The sequence below is a fragment of the Rhynchophorus ferrugineus genome, unplaced genomic scaffold (assembly GCF_030347505.1).
Source record: "Rhynchophorus ferrugineus isolate W39M unplaced genomic scaffold, kcgeb_rfMv2 rfM3, whole genome shotgun sequence".
Lineage (NCBI taxonomy): Eukaryota > Metazoa > Arthropoda > Insecta > Coleoptera > Curculionidae > Rhynchophorus > Rhynchophorus ferrugineus.
This window is the reverse complement of record NW_027472582.1, coordinates 32,635,887-32,651,700: the sequence shown is the minus strand read 5'-3', so window position 1 is coordinate 32,651,700 and position 15,814 is coordinate 32,635,887. Positions and strand designations below refer to the sequence as shown.

The 15,814-nt window shown below is 28.9% G+C and overlaps 1 protein-coding gene across 1 annotated transcript; it reads left to right on the top strand.

Annotated features, from left to right (window-relative positions):
* Positions 1 to 600: 600 nt before the first annotated feature.
* Positions 601 to 15,514, top strand: LOC143193094 (uncharacterized). Its single transcript, XM_076399058.1, has 3 exons — positions 601 to 761; positions 13,865 to 13,996; positions 15,063 to 15,514. The coding sequence occupies exons 1-3, from the start codon at positions 662 to 664 to the stop codon at positions 15,140 to 15,142; spliced, it is 312 nt and encodes a 103-aa protein (XP_076255173.1). The 5' UTR covers positions 601 to 661; the 3' UTR covers positions 15,143 to 15,514.
* The last annotated feature ends 300 nt before the right edge of the window (positions 15,515 to 15,814 follow it).

The window sequence follows — 15,814 nt, the reverse complement described above, 5'->3', positions numbered from 1 at the left end:
TAATAAGCGTAATTCTGAGTTTCTGAGAAATGTCATAAACATAGATTTTCACAATTAGCTTAGGTTGTTTAGCAGTTGTTACTTCGAACTTGCACTAATAGATACCGCTGACAAAAATACATTGAAGTATCATTCCATTTCTATCACTTTCTTCTATTTTATGCACTCAGATTACGGTTAATTCTATCGTTTATTAGATAACAAGATAACTCTATAAGACTAAAAACTTATTATCATGTATCGTCCTAAATTAAGGTTATAAAGTTTTTAAATTTTACAAAATAATAATACAGAAATTTGTATTTTATTGCCGTTGCCTCTACCAATAATCTATGAAAATCGTATGGTCAAACCATATATGTGAATTCCTCTATATTTTCGATAACGTCAGTCAGTATGTTTACTTTTCTAGTCATCGGCCATGCCCACGCACTAAACCAGACTTTCACTCCTTCACAAACCAAACACAGCTTACCAATTAAATGATCAACAATTATACCTAATGCTGCAACCAGATACAAAGAGCTGTTCCACTGTAAAACATTGCAAATTCTTCATTCATATGGATCTTGATCATCAGATCCCGATTTTTATTTTGTGTTTTTTCTCAGTTCACGTCCGCATCAGTTTCGAGTAGTGCATTTTATACATTAATCTAAAAATGGCCTTAAAAATTATTTTTTTGTTGAGTTTCGTTTTATTTGTCGTAAGCGGATTGCCGACCATGTATAAAGTTAATGAAAATAGAGTTTTAGAAAAAGGTTAGTGCTAACTTAGTATTTATTGTAAGTAGGAGTAGGTGTTAGAGTTTAACATTATTAACAAATTACAATATTTAATGACTGTAAAAGGAAAATATATGTAGGATCAATTATCTATGAAACGCAGTTCTATAAAATAAATAGAATGCAAAAGCTTTAAGATCAAAAACAGATTCAAATATAATTATAAACAAATGCTTTATACATATATATAGTAAATGAGTATTTGAACTTTAACATTTATCTCGAAAATTTGTAGACATTTTATAAGAATATTTTATGTTTACGATTTAAAAAAAAGATAGAATTAAATATAAAAAACAAATACCAAATATATGTTATGGAATCGGGCCAGAATAAATACAGTGCCAAATTCCTCACTATAAAGATTATGAAAAATATATTATAATATTATTCAAATCATCACGGATTTTGGTTTGCGAGGGGGAGCTTAATTCAATTGGGACATGACTTCTATAACCCCCTGAATCAAATAATAATGCTTACCTCACATATATATGACACAAACTTAGGTACTTGAATTTTTTAAAAAATTAGTATTAACAATACAAAAATTATATCATAATCTTCTAATATCTTTAATGTATTTATCCAAATCATTATCTTAATAATGTCCATAAAAATTAAGATCTATATTTAAAATAATTAATGATAATTACTTTGTATTTAAAAACAACTCAAAACATACGCTGTCATTGTTTAAATCTCGATGCCAACCAAATAAATATATTTATAACATTTTTGATATGTTTCGTCATAAAAACTATTTATTATATATGTAACATAACTCACTACATTTTATATAGTATTAATTATAGATGTAAATTAAAATAATTTAAAAAATAATTATATATTTGGAATAATAACATTCGTGTTACGAATAGGAATTAATTTATATTATTTATTTTTATATAAAAAACAAAATGTTTATAATTATGATAAATGCTAGATTTTATCATATTTGGAAAATGAGAAGCAAGAACTTCTCTTGGGGCTCTAAATGCAATATATGAACAATCCATCTTTATAATCTTCATCAGAAGTTAATTTCTGTGTCGAAATGACCATGTTATATTAATCGAGGCAATTCATAGTTTAAAAGAGCATTATTTGGATAACACAACGGCTGGGATAGGACTATCTTCATAGTTGAAAATTGCCAGCTGTCCCCATCGTTCCTTGTGTTACAAAATAAAATCACCATTTTTACAATGATAAAACTGCGTTTATTTAACTCATAGGTCTCCAACCTTTTCTTAGTCAAGAATCACTTTTATATTATTCTTGCAACCAGCGACCACTATGTAGGTATAATAAAAATAAACTATAAGAATCAAACTGAAACTTTAATTATTAACTCAATAGGAAATTGCATAAATAGAAATACTAATATTTTTAGGAAAAACGTCTCTAATTTTGTATTAATATGATTTCTAAACATCTTTTGCACGAGTTTGGCTATTTGGCTATAATGATATATATATATATATATATATATATATATATATATATATATATATATATATTGGCTTGAGTATGGAACTAATATTGTTCCTCAAAGCTACACGCCAATCATCACTTACTTTCAAACGATTCCTTGCCTTGTTTTTAATTACAAACAAAGCAGAAAATCCTGGTCTACATAATAGCGCAAGGCGATTTCTCTTAAGCTTAGTATAAGAGATAACTTTTTTAGACCAACAGCAATCCAGTTTCAGCAGTGCACATTGCAGTTTCTCTCATTTTGAAATTCAAGGAGTTCTTCTTGGATTCCTTCAGTAACTCTCTAGCGTCCGTGCTAAAAGGGTTACGAATTATTATTCAATCAATTTCAGCTCCTTTGGTAAACTGCGGGAAGTAACGATTGAATTAATCAATAGGCATTTGTATATGAGTCTTGATGTTTTCTTGTATATTTGCTTTACTAGCGTCATACTTTTGGTCTTCCACAAATGCTTTTAATGGCGCAAATGCAAAATAATTATTTTCTTCACTTACGTAACCACAACTGAAATTTGCAAATAAAAGTGAAGTTGAAGTTTATATTCAAAAATTGATATATTTGCGACGTTTTCTTGTGTTTAGTTTATATAATTTTCCCAACATATTACCTTCCGATAGCCACCGAACTTCTGTGTAAAAGGGAAGTACGTCATGGTCAGAGTCCATTTCAGTGCTCAGTTTTTTTAAAAGGCGTGTATTTAAGGTGCTGTTTTTGATAACATTATAACTTTAATGGTCATTTGCAGTGTATGATTAATGCATCCAGGAAGAGCCAACGCCTGGCGATGTATAATACATACACATAATACATATAATACATAGTGCGTTGTTATTATCTTAGGATTTTTCTGTTTTACTAACGTCACCAGCCCGGAACGTAGTCCCAACATTGCCGGAGCACCATCAGTACAGAAAGCAACCAGTTTTTCCCACATAAGATTATGTATATCAGAATATCCTGATATTAAGTTCATGCCGGCGATACCTTTTGATAAAATAACCTGAAGCACCCCACATTTGTTTACTCTTGGAAATTCGTTCAGTTAAATCCCATCATACTAACCAAGTCCACTAATTCTTCTTGTCAGTCTACTTAAGTTTAGCCAGAAGCTAGCAGTTCAGGCTATGTGATTACCAAACGAAATATTTTAGCTAAGCTGCTAAGCAACCTAAAGGATTTTGAAGACAACAAAACTTAGTATACAAGTCCATACAAACTGTACCATGGAAATTTTAATAAAAACTGTGAAGTTCAGAAGATCACAAAGTCGGGACATTTAAATGAAATAAATCAAGATTTGTTGATATATTAGAATTAAAAATTAAAGAAGAAAGGTCAAGAGTAATTTCAAAGAACCAAGAAAACCTCTTAGCCGATACCCCTTTAATACCTCTATAACATTATATTTAACTTGATAAAGGATTATTATAAAGAAAAAATTAAACTATAGCAATATAGCGGGGTAATTTCATGTGACTATTCAACACCCGAATCCACAGAGACAATTTATATTGTCTAACATAATCCAAATGTCATATTGACTGTCGATTGATTTTCTTGAAGTTGAATGAAGAATTATATTTAATTGTAATAGTTTCATAGTTCTTCGAGCACAATTTTAAACACTATTTTGTCTATTTATTTGTTAGTTAACCAGCATTCTCCAATTATTACAGTTAAGTCACGTGACGTCAGAAATAATGGGCCGATCAGATTCAAAATAACACAACTGTACTATTTAGTTTAAAGAGACTGCCACCTTCACCTAAGATAAAATAGATTAACTTGTCAGTCCATCAAAAAGCCTATTTGAACTTATGGGATGCAAATATGGGGTTGCACTAAAATCTCAAACCGAATAGTACCCCAACGCTGTCACAATACAAATATTCGATTGATTCAAAATGGTTATGGCTACGTAACCAAGAACTGCATCCTGCCATAGAAATGGAGTAACAGAATTATTTAAAATTTCACCGTAAAACACGTTACTAAATGATAATAAAATGGTACCGATACTTGTGAACTTGTATAGAGTCTTACTATAGACTTTAACTTAAAATAATCTACGTTTAAATAATTTAGATTTAAATCGCTGAAATTTTTTAGAAGCAGAGCGAAGGTCTTTATGTGAAAACTCCAAACAAAAATCTGACTTAAGATTAAGATTTTTTATTGATACATTATCAAACATGCAAAAAATATTTGAATTCCGTATGTGAATATATTTACTCACGTTATAATGACTTTTGTCAAATAATTTATATTCAAACCATAGTAACGGTCAGTTCTTTGTTCATTTATTTCTAGGCTATATTAATTTGTATTCTGTTATAGACAATGTAAAACCATGGTCACAAAATTACTTCAATTAACCGTTCAACAATTATGTGTCCGTTGTAATGTTTTCTTTTGATGCGATATAAAATCGTACTGCTACTTGTCCGACAGAAATAATTTAAACCGTGCATAGAGTAATTAATTAGTACCATTTAATCAAATGAAAATTTCCATAACCTAAATAATAAAACATTTGCATGAAGTATATGCGTGATTATAAGTTGTTATTTTATTTTTTCATAGATTTAACTTTTATTAAATAACTTTGTTGATAAATTATCGAAACATACGTAAATGTATACAAAATATAAGTGGATCTTTCCTCTCATGACCTCCTTATCCTGGTTGGTTTATCCATTTTATGTAATACTGTATAAATATAGCGGATACGAAAATATATTGAGTAAAATTACCTAATAATTTGGCAGCAATATTTTATTTATTGACAATTAATAGGGACAGGAAGCTGCAGATATTGTAGATAATGATTTTTGTTTGTTGGAAAAGTTTCAATTTTATTTTTATATTGTAATAGCATAAATGTGTATTACTTTAACATTTCCCAATAATTGAATGGACATTCTTTCCTAGCCTCGCTGTCGATAAAGTTGTAAGCTCGAAAGTCGCTTGGACGTGAATGTTATTTATAAATATAGAGTACTCATATGTAGATGTGTATTCTATATATGGGATATGAATGCATTTTTCTTATTCGCAATTAATTGTCAAGTGGACTGTCCGATTAAGAAAAGGATATGAAAGGATATGAAGAATTATAACAAATTTGTAATAAATGTAAATATATGTAGTATTGCATTTATATACAGGGGGTGGATAAAATAACACATGACATACACAATATTTATTTATTAATAAGATATTAAACCACCATTTGCTTTTAAAACAGCTGAAATTCTTTTCCGAATAGATTCGTAGGGTGTCTGAATAGTTTCCAACGGAATGTTGTCCCTTTCTTGTACCAAAGATGGAAATCTACTACTCATTCTCTGCTTTAAAAGTCTCCATAACGGTTCAATTATGTTTAGGTCTGGAGATTGTGCTGGTCAGGAAAGATAATTAATGATATTCTGAGGCTACTCAAACCAAGATTGAACCTTTTTGGTTGTGTGTATGGACATATTACCATCTTAAAATATAGCCGCATATGGCAAAAATATTCTAGTCATGGCAATACTGAATAATTGAGGATGTCGAGATATGAGGATTGAGGATGAATACTGCCAAATGGTCACCCAAATTATAATGTTTTGGCAGTAGTAAACAGGCAGTCAGGCTTCTTTTAGGGTTATCTATACATAAATCAGGTCGTTGGTCCGAAAAAAATATCCAGATTTTATGGTCGTTGCACCACTTCTTTCGCAGATTAGTTATCAAAGGTTTTGCAATCGTAGCCCCTCTGTAAATGTTAGCTTTGTAGAGCTCCCACCGTATTGGTTTTGTCGATACAGTTGTAGTTTTATGTTTCGTTCGTTCTATCTCAGTTAACTTTATATTTAGCCCACTATTCTTCTTCGCCGATGATATTTTACCATATCTTGAGCATGATGTCATTACCGTTGATATTGTTGCTCGTTGAAGCATATAAAGATGCATAAAATGAAATTCTGCACCTATATCACGTATGTTTCTGTCCATATCCATATATATTAGACTAAGTCAATTCTTAAAATATTGCTTTATTTTGTCGTAAAAAGAGTAAAATTAAAATGTTCGAAGTTATTTTCAGCTAGTTAAATTTATTATTTGAATTATTTACTTACGGTTTAACACAAGGAAAAGCTAAGTTTGGAATTTGATTTAAAAGTGAACGGTTAAAAGAATAACAACAAATTTTCTATACAATGTACTACATTTATTGTTTTATTATAAATTAAAGGTATTTTATACGCATAATAGCACGAAAAAGAGATTTTTCAAAACACTGTTCTGTTATTCTTGATTTTTAAAATATCATAATTTGACAATTAAGCCTTTGATAAAAAATGATTTTGTGTACTTATTGATGTCCCGTAGAAATACGAATAGTATGCACGAATTTCAGAACTTCATATGTCCCACCACTTCAATAGTGGGTATCACACCTAGATTCAAACACTCACTCATGATAAATGGTCACTCCCCATACATAGTTCGTAAGTTTACGTTGATCAATGAATTAAATCACTGCAAAATCCATGATATAAACGTTGTAGACATCAATTTTCGTGATTGTCCTGATTTTATAGTCTTACTTACAAACAATCACAAATATAACTAGCAAACAAACAACATGGTCGACTTGACTATTGATTATTCTAACAAGCTCGCTAGTGTTATAATGCTAAGTGTTGATATATTGATTGTTGATTGATAATATATAACAACAATTATACCATGCATTTTTCTAAAAATCTTTCATTAAAATAGTTAATATTATCCAAATGTTAAAATAACAATTAAAACGAGTTGTTGAATACATAACAAATTACACCTTAAAACACAAACAACTGCAACAATTTGTAAATAACAACTTAATATAATGTGATATCTTAACGCATTTCATAATCTACGAGGGGGAACCAAATGTATTGATCAATGGTGTACACAAACTAAACATTTAACATTTTTTAATATAGTCACCTCCATGCTCTACACACTTTTGCCACCGATTTGAAAGTTTGGATATACCTTCTTCCCCAAACTGTGCCTTCAAACCAGTGAACATTTTTGATGGTTTAACGCCTTCATTGATTAAAAACTTTATGCATTGTGCTACAGACGAAGGTACCTCGCGCTCGGTTATGGGTATACTGCTAATATAGTAAAATTACCGTTTATATTTAATTTCCCCTCTTAAGTCAAATATTCACTATATTTTCATTATATTGTCATTATGTAAACAAACAAAAGGGATCGAAATAAATCTTGAAAAATAGAACATTATTTTGATTTTGATTTTACTATTTTGGCTATTTAATAATTTTTTTGAGAGTAATAAAATAAGATAAAAATTTAATTAGCAATTGCTATTATTAAATATGCCTGCATTATTAATGAGATATACTATGACGTGTGTAATAATATATAATATCTTAACCTAATATACGCACATATAGAGCAGAAACATCTGCCGAATTATCTTTTTCTTATCAACCGTTTTTTTATTTATTTGCAATTATACTTAATATTAAAAGGCATATGACTAATCTTTATTATTAATCTAAACTTGATTTAGATAGGATATAAACGTTATCATAATAATGGGTAAAAAGTAAATTTCTAGTAACAGTGACCATTTTTTTTCAATTGTTATTATCTTTTACAAACCAACATAACATACGACGTAATTTATACTAAACGTCCTCCAGTGCCTTCCAAACTCTCACGTCTTTCAATTCCTAAAATAAATACGTATTCAATTGTTTATACCAAATACATCACGTTCAATGATTTAATTTTTCAAAGACGTTAATGTCTTTATCAGTGATCGTTTGACCCTCAATTATTTAAGTTCATTTGATATTTGGTTAACGTAAAACTCTTTAATATCGAAATGTTTCGTGTACACATAAATACCAATATTAATAAATTATATAAGAAATAGGAATTAAATTTCCTAGCTTGTATCTAATTTTATCAATAAATATATATTCAAACTAGAAAACTACAAGAATCTAGCTAGACACATGATCGCGGCACATCCTCCTGATCTTCAACTGGTTTTAGTTACTTGCTCGAGTAATGCTTCTAATTCTTGGTCTTACGTTTTCAGTTTATACTTTTTTGGTCACTGTAGTTTTTCGGTAAAAGCATATCGATGTTTAGATGGAATGAAGCAAAATATGTATGAAGCATTAAAAAAATCCTTTTTTAAAATTGAATATCTCATGTATACCAATATGAATTTAGTATAATATTCTTGAAATGTGTACTTTAAAGTAGCACATCCTAAAAAATCCCAATGGAATCAAATTGCACCATCTTGGCATCCATTTCATGTCACTTCAGCGTAAGTTTACGTTCAGTTTGGATTCAAAAACTGTGTTATAATACTGTGGTGGTAGGCGTAGATGGTGATATCCACGTTAGGGGCGTCGGCCACCGATATATAAATATATATATATATATATATATATATTTCGGAGAGAAAAATCAATAATAGTAAACCCTTAGGATTAAGTACCAAAAGATATTAAATATTTAAAATTAAATACCAAAATACACTAAACCTTTTAAATACCGAATTACACTCTTCAAAATAATTAAAAGGTTTTTTTATAATGTATAGGAAATATATTTAATTTCTTTTGAAATAATATCGAAAAATACGGCTTACAAAAATATCGATATACCGGTCAAAAAAATATCGACAAGAAATATCGATGTATCGTATTCGGCACCTCTAATCCATGTCATTGTAAAAAAAAGTACGCACCAATTACATAGCTATCCCAAAATTCGCACAAAATAGTAATATTTGATGGATGAATTCCATTTTGTGATCTTCATACATGCACTCCATCGCAATTATGCTTATTAGCATAAACATAGCTTCATTCAAATATGCGTTTCGTTACTTAAAATAATTTCTCAACCAAAGTTTATTAAAAATTTGGAACACTCAAATGACTTTTCAGAGCTGAGGAGCAATACGTTCTAATATTTCTTGTATTTATTTATACATTAGATAAAACTTCTTCATTACAGATTGTATATAATTCTAGAACACGTCGCTCATTATCGACTCATCGATCGAACTCATTATCGAATTCACCGCAAATTAAAATTAATTTACTACTATTATTAACACGCTAGTTTAAACCTATAATAGGAACTGTTTGAAAACATTATGAAACGAATTATGTTAAAAATGTTAATATATACACAGATTGCAATATATGTTCAAAGGTAAATACGTAACAGCGGCATATAATGCAAATAAATCGAAAATAAACAATTTGGTATTAAATATTTATCAGCTTCTGCAATTAATCATAACCTTCTAAACCAATAGGTTTATTATTTTATGAAATATTAATTTTTATTAAATTATTGTATATTTATACAATATAATATATGTAGTTAATTAAAAGTTTGTTGAAATTAATTAATTAAAATATAAAATATCTTTGAATGTAACACATTATGTATTATTCATAATATCAACATTTCTTAAGCTTTTATGTTTTTAATATCTCACGACTAATCATCCAAATAATTAAAACAGTGCCAAGTAATTAATGAAACTATACCAAATTAATTAATTGGTGTATTTCATCATTTAGTTCTGTGGAAAAAAACACAATTTTGTGGAAATTTTTATGGATGATTTTTAATGTTTATTTTCAAATTTATTACAATAAAGGCTAGCTAAAAGTGAACTATATTATGGAATATTCCACCAATTATATTAAATCATTTCATAATAACTTTCAATATACATTATTACAATTTAAGAATTCACATAAAAAGCATAAAATCAAAACCCCAGATTTAATTTAATAGTCATTACGATAAAATATACCAATGCGCAATTATTTTTACAGGAATTTTAACAGAAGTGAAATAGTTTAAGTAATTTAATTTGCAACACAACAATAAATGTACCATGTTGATATTAATACTATTGGAATCTTTCCTTTATTTTATGGGCTAACACAGTTTCAATTTATAACATTTTAAAATGGATTTTACTTTGCCGATAATATAGTTAAATTAATACAAACAGTTGTACAATTTTTATTAATTTTATTAATATATTTTAATTTTATTTTAACATATTATATTATATAGTAATTACTAGCATTTATTTTTATAAAGTACCAACATAAATATCTATTAAAACACTAATTTAACTGTTAAATTCGATTACTTTGATATTTATTTACATAAAATAACAGTTTTCCATTTATTATTATTGAATTATTCAGTATATACAGATGCTTAAAATTGCATTCTCGGCATTCATTACTTTTGTAATTTGATTTGAAGATACCTGCTGCCCAACTTCATTAAATATATAGAAACTGATGGTGATCCTGCTCCGTCATATCCCAATTGTGGACTTGGTTTCAATTATTTAAAAGTGATGATTGTGATGTCAATGGCAAGGCAATGTCAATTCCAGACTTTTACATAAAAGAGCCAAAAGGAAGGAAAATGAATACCAAAACAAATTTACTGAAAATTGTATTTCGAGCTATTTCAACATCGCAATTTGATATAATGATAATTAATTATATATTAATTATTTTTAAATTAAACCATTAAAAAACATCTACAAAACTAGAAAAACCAAGATCCAAACAATCAGTCATCAAGACCTAAAGTCATCAAGAGAGAGAAAAACTGAACAGCATTAATTAGTATATTCTAAATTATTTGATTCAATAATTAATAATATTTTGCTTACTATTTTTTAATCTGTCCACAATCAGTTCAAAATAACAAATTTTGGTGAAAAAGTACACAGATATTGGAAAAAAATATAAATAATATAGATTAGACAGTACATTGATGAAAATTAATAGGATTTTTACATGAAAACGGTTTCATTTTTTTATTGATTCCACTTCCTTCAAAATAATCTCCTTAATTATCTACATCTTTTATTCTACCCTTTTCCTACCCTTTTTTAGCAATTATTTTCTTTAATTATATTTTAGTCTCCTTTTTAACAACTAGGGTTTATCTGGACTAGACCTACTGATGAACATGAGCTCCAAGGTCCACGGTCATCGGCATTAATCCTACCGAATACCCAGTGACATACTTAAAGACCATCATAGAATACATCCAGTCTTACCCAGCCTGGCTACTGGCGTGACTGTGATGGTTATTCCTTGTCACGTACAGTGTAATTTTACACTAATGCCCACAATAGCAATAGCCACTGCCATTCTTATGGAGCCTTCCTTAGTAATATCTTTGTTGACAATTTTATTCGGTAAAAGAAATTCATAATGCACAAGACCACAATTTTTATAGCTTATTATTTTTTATCACAGTAATATAATATTTCTCTTCAGTAGTGCACTAACAGGTCAATTGAAAAGTCCCCAGCCTGAGATATAGATGGCGCTACTAGGATTAAATCCCTAACCCTCAATAGATGCGTGTATAAATTTGACTTGATTTAAGTGTCGGATCATTAGTTTGTAAATTATAGTATTTTGAGTGAAGTAACTTTTATTATTCTGAAAAAAAGGATAAAAAGGAATTTCGCGTGTTAATAAAATATTGCTTTTTGAAGGGAAAAAATACAGTTGAAGCAAAAACTTAGCTTGATGCCAAGTTTCCGGATACTGCTCAGAAAATCAACCATCAAGGATTGGTATGCTAAGTTTAGATGTAGTGAAATGAGCACCGAAGACGGTGAACGTAGTCGATGCCGAAAAGAGGTTGTTACCGACGAAAACATTTAAAAAATCCATAAAATAATTTTGAATGACCGTAAATTGAAACTGAATGAAATAGCAGACACTTTAAAGATATCAACTGAACGTGCACATCATATCATTTACGAATATTTGTGTATGAGATAGCTCTGTGCAATCTGGGTGTCGCGCTAGCTCACTTTTGACCAAAAACAACGACGAGTTGATGATTCGGAGCAGTGTTTGAAGATGATCAAGCGTAATAAACGTTTTGTTTTTGTTTTTGTGTCGATATGTGAAAATGGATGAAACATGGCGTCATCATTTCACTCCGAAGTCCAATCGACAGTCATTCGAGTGGACTGCACACTATGAACCCGCTCCAAAGCGTGGGATAACGCAGTAGTCAGCTAGCAAGGTTCGTGCAGGAGAAAAAGAAAGTGCTGCTTCACCAGGACAATGCACCGTGTCAAAAATCGATGAATGAGCTTCGAATTGCCTCTTCATCCACCGTATTCTCCAGATCTGGCCCCCCGTGACTCCAACTTCCTGTTCTCAGATCTCAAAAGAATGCTCTGAAAGAAAAGAATGAAACTGAGACCTATTTAGAAGCAAAGGACAAATCGTACTACAAAAATGGTATCGAAAAGTTGGAGGATCGCTACAATCAGTGTATTAGCCTTGAAGGAAATAATGTTAAATAAAAAAAACTAATTTTGCCAAAAAAATGTGTTCTATGTTATGGTAGGCCGGGGACTTTTCAGTTGACCTGCTATATAAAGTAATATGTAAATATGTTATGTATGTTTCTTCGTGTAAATTTACAAATAAAACTTGGATCATCTTATAATATAAAAAATAGTTTATGGTACAAAGAATATGACTACGTTAATATACGGATTTATAGCATTAATTTTCGTCAATATTTTCCTGTTTCAAATAATGTAATAGCGTATTTACATTAATCATATGGTTATGCTATAAGTTTAACTTAAGATTACATCATTTTAATAAAATCAGTTAGATTATATTAGTATTTTAAAACATGGCATAAAAAACAAATTATATATGCAAGGAACGCTAAGCTCTATTTCTAGTTTTGCTTGTTTCATATCATTACAGTTAACTACAGATGGAATGGCCAATATTAGTCATGTCCAAGTTTGAAAATATTCTACCCACACACAAAATAATTCCTAACCCACAACAAATAAAATTCCCCAAATTTATTAACAATATATTAAGGCATTATGCTTGTTTTACAACATCTAAACGGTATTTTATTATAATTTTTTCATTTAGTACGTATATATTAACTTCAATTAGAATATACTATTTATTATGTACATGGATTTTAGAAACGTCAACCTCTTGGATTTTTAGTTTTTCCTTATGATATATCATCCTTTAATGGAATTTATTAATTTGTACTTACAATTTTAAGTTCGAATATTAGTATAACTTCATCAAACTTCGTAAAACATTGTCAGTTAATAATGTATTAATTGTTTATACATTACTGGTTACACAATAAAATTTGATTGTAGAACATAGATGTACAATATAAACTAAAGGCTTTATTTTAAGACGATAATATACTAAACTAGCATAATTGAATTATTATTTTTAAGTTCTCGACTTGTAAGCGATTTAACGTATGTAGTTATAGCATTTTATTATTTATAGTCCACCAATTCAGTGGATGTGTCAGCCAATAAAACTTGACAAATGTGTACAACTAAAGAAATAAAAGCTGTTAATGATGTCCAGCCATTAGGCGATCTATTCTCAAATATATATATATAACATACATTTAACTTTAGTGTAATATATTTTTTTAAATGTGATTTTTATTATCACAGATTTAATACCAGTTTCATCAACTGTAATCCCTTTACCAATCTATAAAGTGAGTTCAGCTGGATACAACGTTAAACCTACCAAGGAAGAAGAAATCAATGAAAGGCCTAAAGGTCCAGTTTCACTCCTCACAGGTTAGTTTAACCCTTTTATTGTTACCATATCCAATTAGCATTTTTGGCATATAAATGATTATTTGCAATTTTTTAATATATATTTTAGTAGCTTAATAAAATAAAAATTTTCTATTAATTAAAAATGCTTTTTTTCGTCATTCTAGACTATTCTCCAGACAAACAACATTATCAATAGGCTCTTGAGATTATTTTGCAGATAGCCTCAGCAATAACTATCTGTGTTGAATTTAAAGCATCATAATTTCCCCAAGAATAATCATACTGACTGTACCTATTTCATTATATGCTTGAATGTATTATGACAATTCTTTAAGCTCAAAATGGCATTTATTGAGAAAAATTTAAAAATTTATTGAATCCAATAATCTATTTTCGCGCTTCTTCAGTATATCAAAACTGTATGCTAGCGAAACCATAATGTAGCGATCTTAATGTGCTATATCTAGCGAGTACACTGGATATGGAAAATTCAACTGAGCTTCAACTGCGTATCCTTGAACAACTCTTGAAACGTATGGCCGAGCGTTGTCATGCAAGGGGTTACTCGCTGTTGCTGCTGCTAGATACTGCTAGAAACTCATTCGGTATCAGTAGGTTGTAAGACAGTATTCTTGAGTGTGAATGTGGATGGCACTCCTGGACTAACCCATAAACTTTTGGGCTTGAGATTGTTATAGTTCCACTTTTCATCGCCATTTACAACATATCACAAAATCTCAAGGTATATTTAAATACTTCGAAATACCATTTTTAGTTTAGTTTAGTAATTCGTATAGTTGCCATTATTTTGGATCTCCATGATTAGCCTCTGTATAAAGTAAATAACTTAATAAAACTGAACAAAAACTTTTTAATTTAGATTTAACAATTGTTTACATTTATAAATATTAATTTAATATACATGCATTTCTTAATTTGAGTGGAGAAAACAATCTTTATTATATATGATATATATAATATACATATCAATATAATGATAAAATATAAATAAATAACAAAAATAATAAATTTTGTAATAATTATTTAGAAAAAATAAATAAATTAACTCCAATGATGTTTTTAGTAAACAACAAGAAGTGGTTGATACCTCAAGAGAAGAAACCCATCGTGAAGCCAGCAGCAAAGAAAGATGCCGGCCTTTGAACGAACGAATAATGGATCTAATTATCGATTAATATGTTTAGGATAAGGAAACCAAAGTTACCCGTAATCCGATATACCTGAGTTTAACGTACCTTATTGTTAAGCGTAACATTCCTTACACAACTAACCCGTAATCTAATCTGCATTGTTGATGTTACTAATAAATAATCAATATAACCTAAATGAGTTTCTATTATGTAATGCAGACATATAATAAATGTTTAAATATCAATGAACAATTTATTTTATTGTTACTAACTTTATTGTAATTGTCATAAAATGTAATTGTATATTGTAACTTATCTGTAACTTACTTGAAAGTGTAAGCATGGTATGATTTGAATACCAAAATAACATTATTTAATTCATAAATTCATGAAATTTTATTTTTACCTTATAACGAAACAAATATGACGATTATGAAGATATTAAAAACCAAAAATTAAATAATAATTAGTGTTGGTTTTAAACCATATCGTCTAATTACCCAAATAAATTATTATTTAATTTACTTTTTCTCTAAGATCTTTGCCTACATAAACATTAAATATTAGAAGAAAACGGCTAAAAATTATTAGTTAAGATATGTTAAAGTAACAAAAACTTTTATATTACTTCAAAACGTATTTTATTTTGAAACTATTCTATAGGAAAGAAATGGACTTGTTGATC

Bases quoted from the DNA above. Each gene is read 5' to 3' on its own strand.
- LOC143193094 (XM_076399058.1), top strand. From the start codon at position 662: ATGGCCTTAAAAATTATTTTTTTGTTGAGTTTCGTTTTATTTGTCGTA. The intron at 762-13,864 runs GTTAGTGCTAAC...TTATTATCACAG, and splicing joins AAATAGAGTTTTAGAAAAAG to ATTTAATACCAGTTTCATCA. The intron at 13,997-15,062 runs GTTAGTTTAACC...TGATGTTTTTAG, and splicing joins TCCAGTTTCACTCCTCACAG to TAAACAACAAGAAGTGGTTG.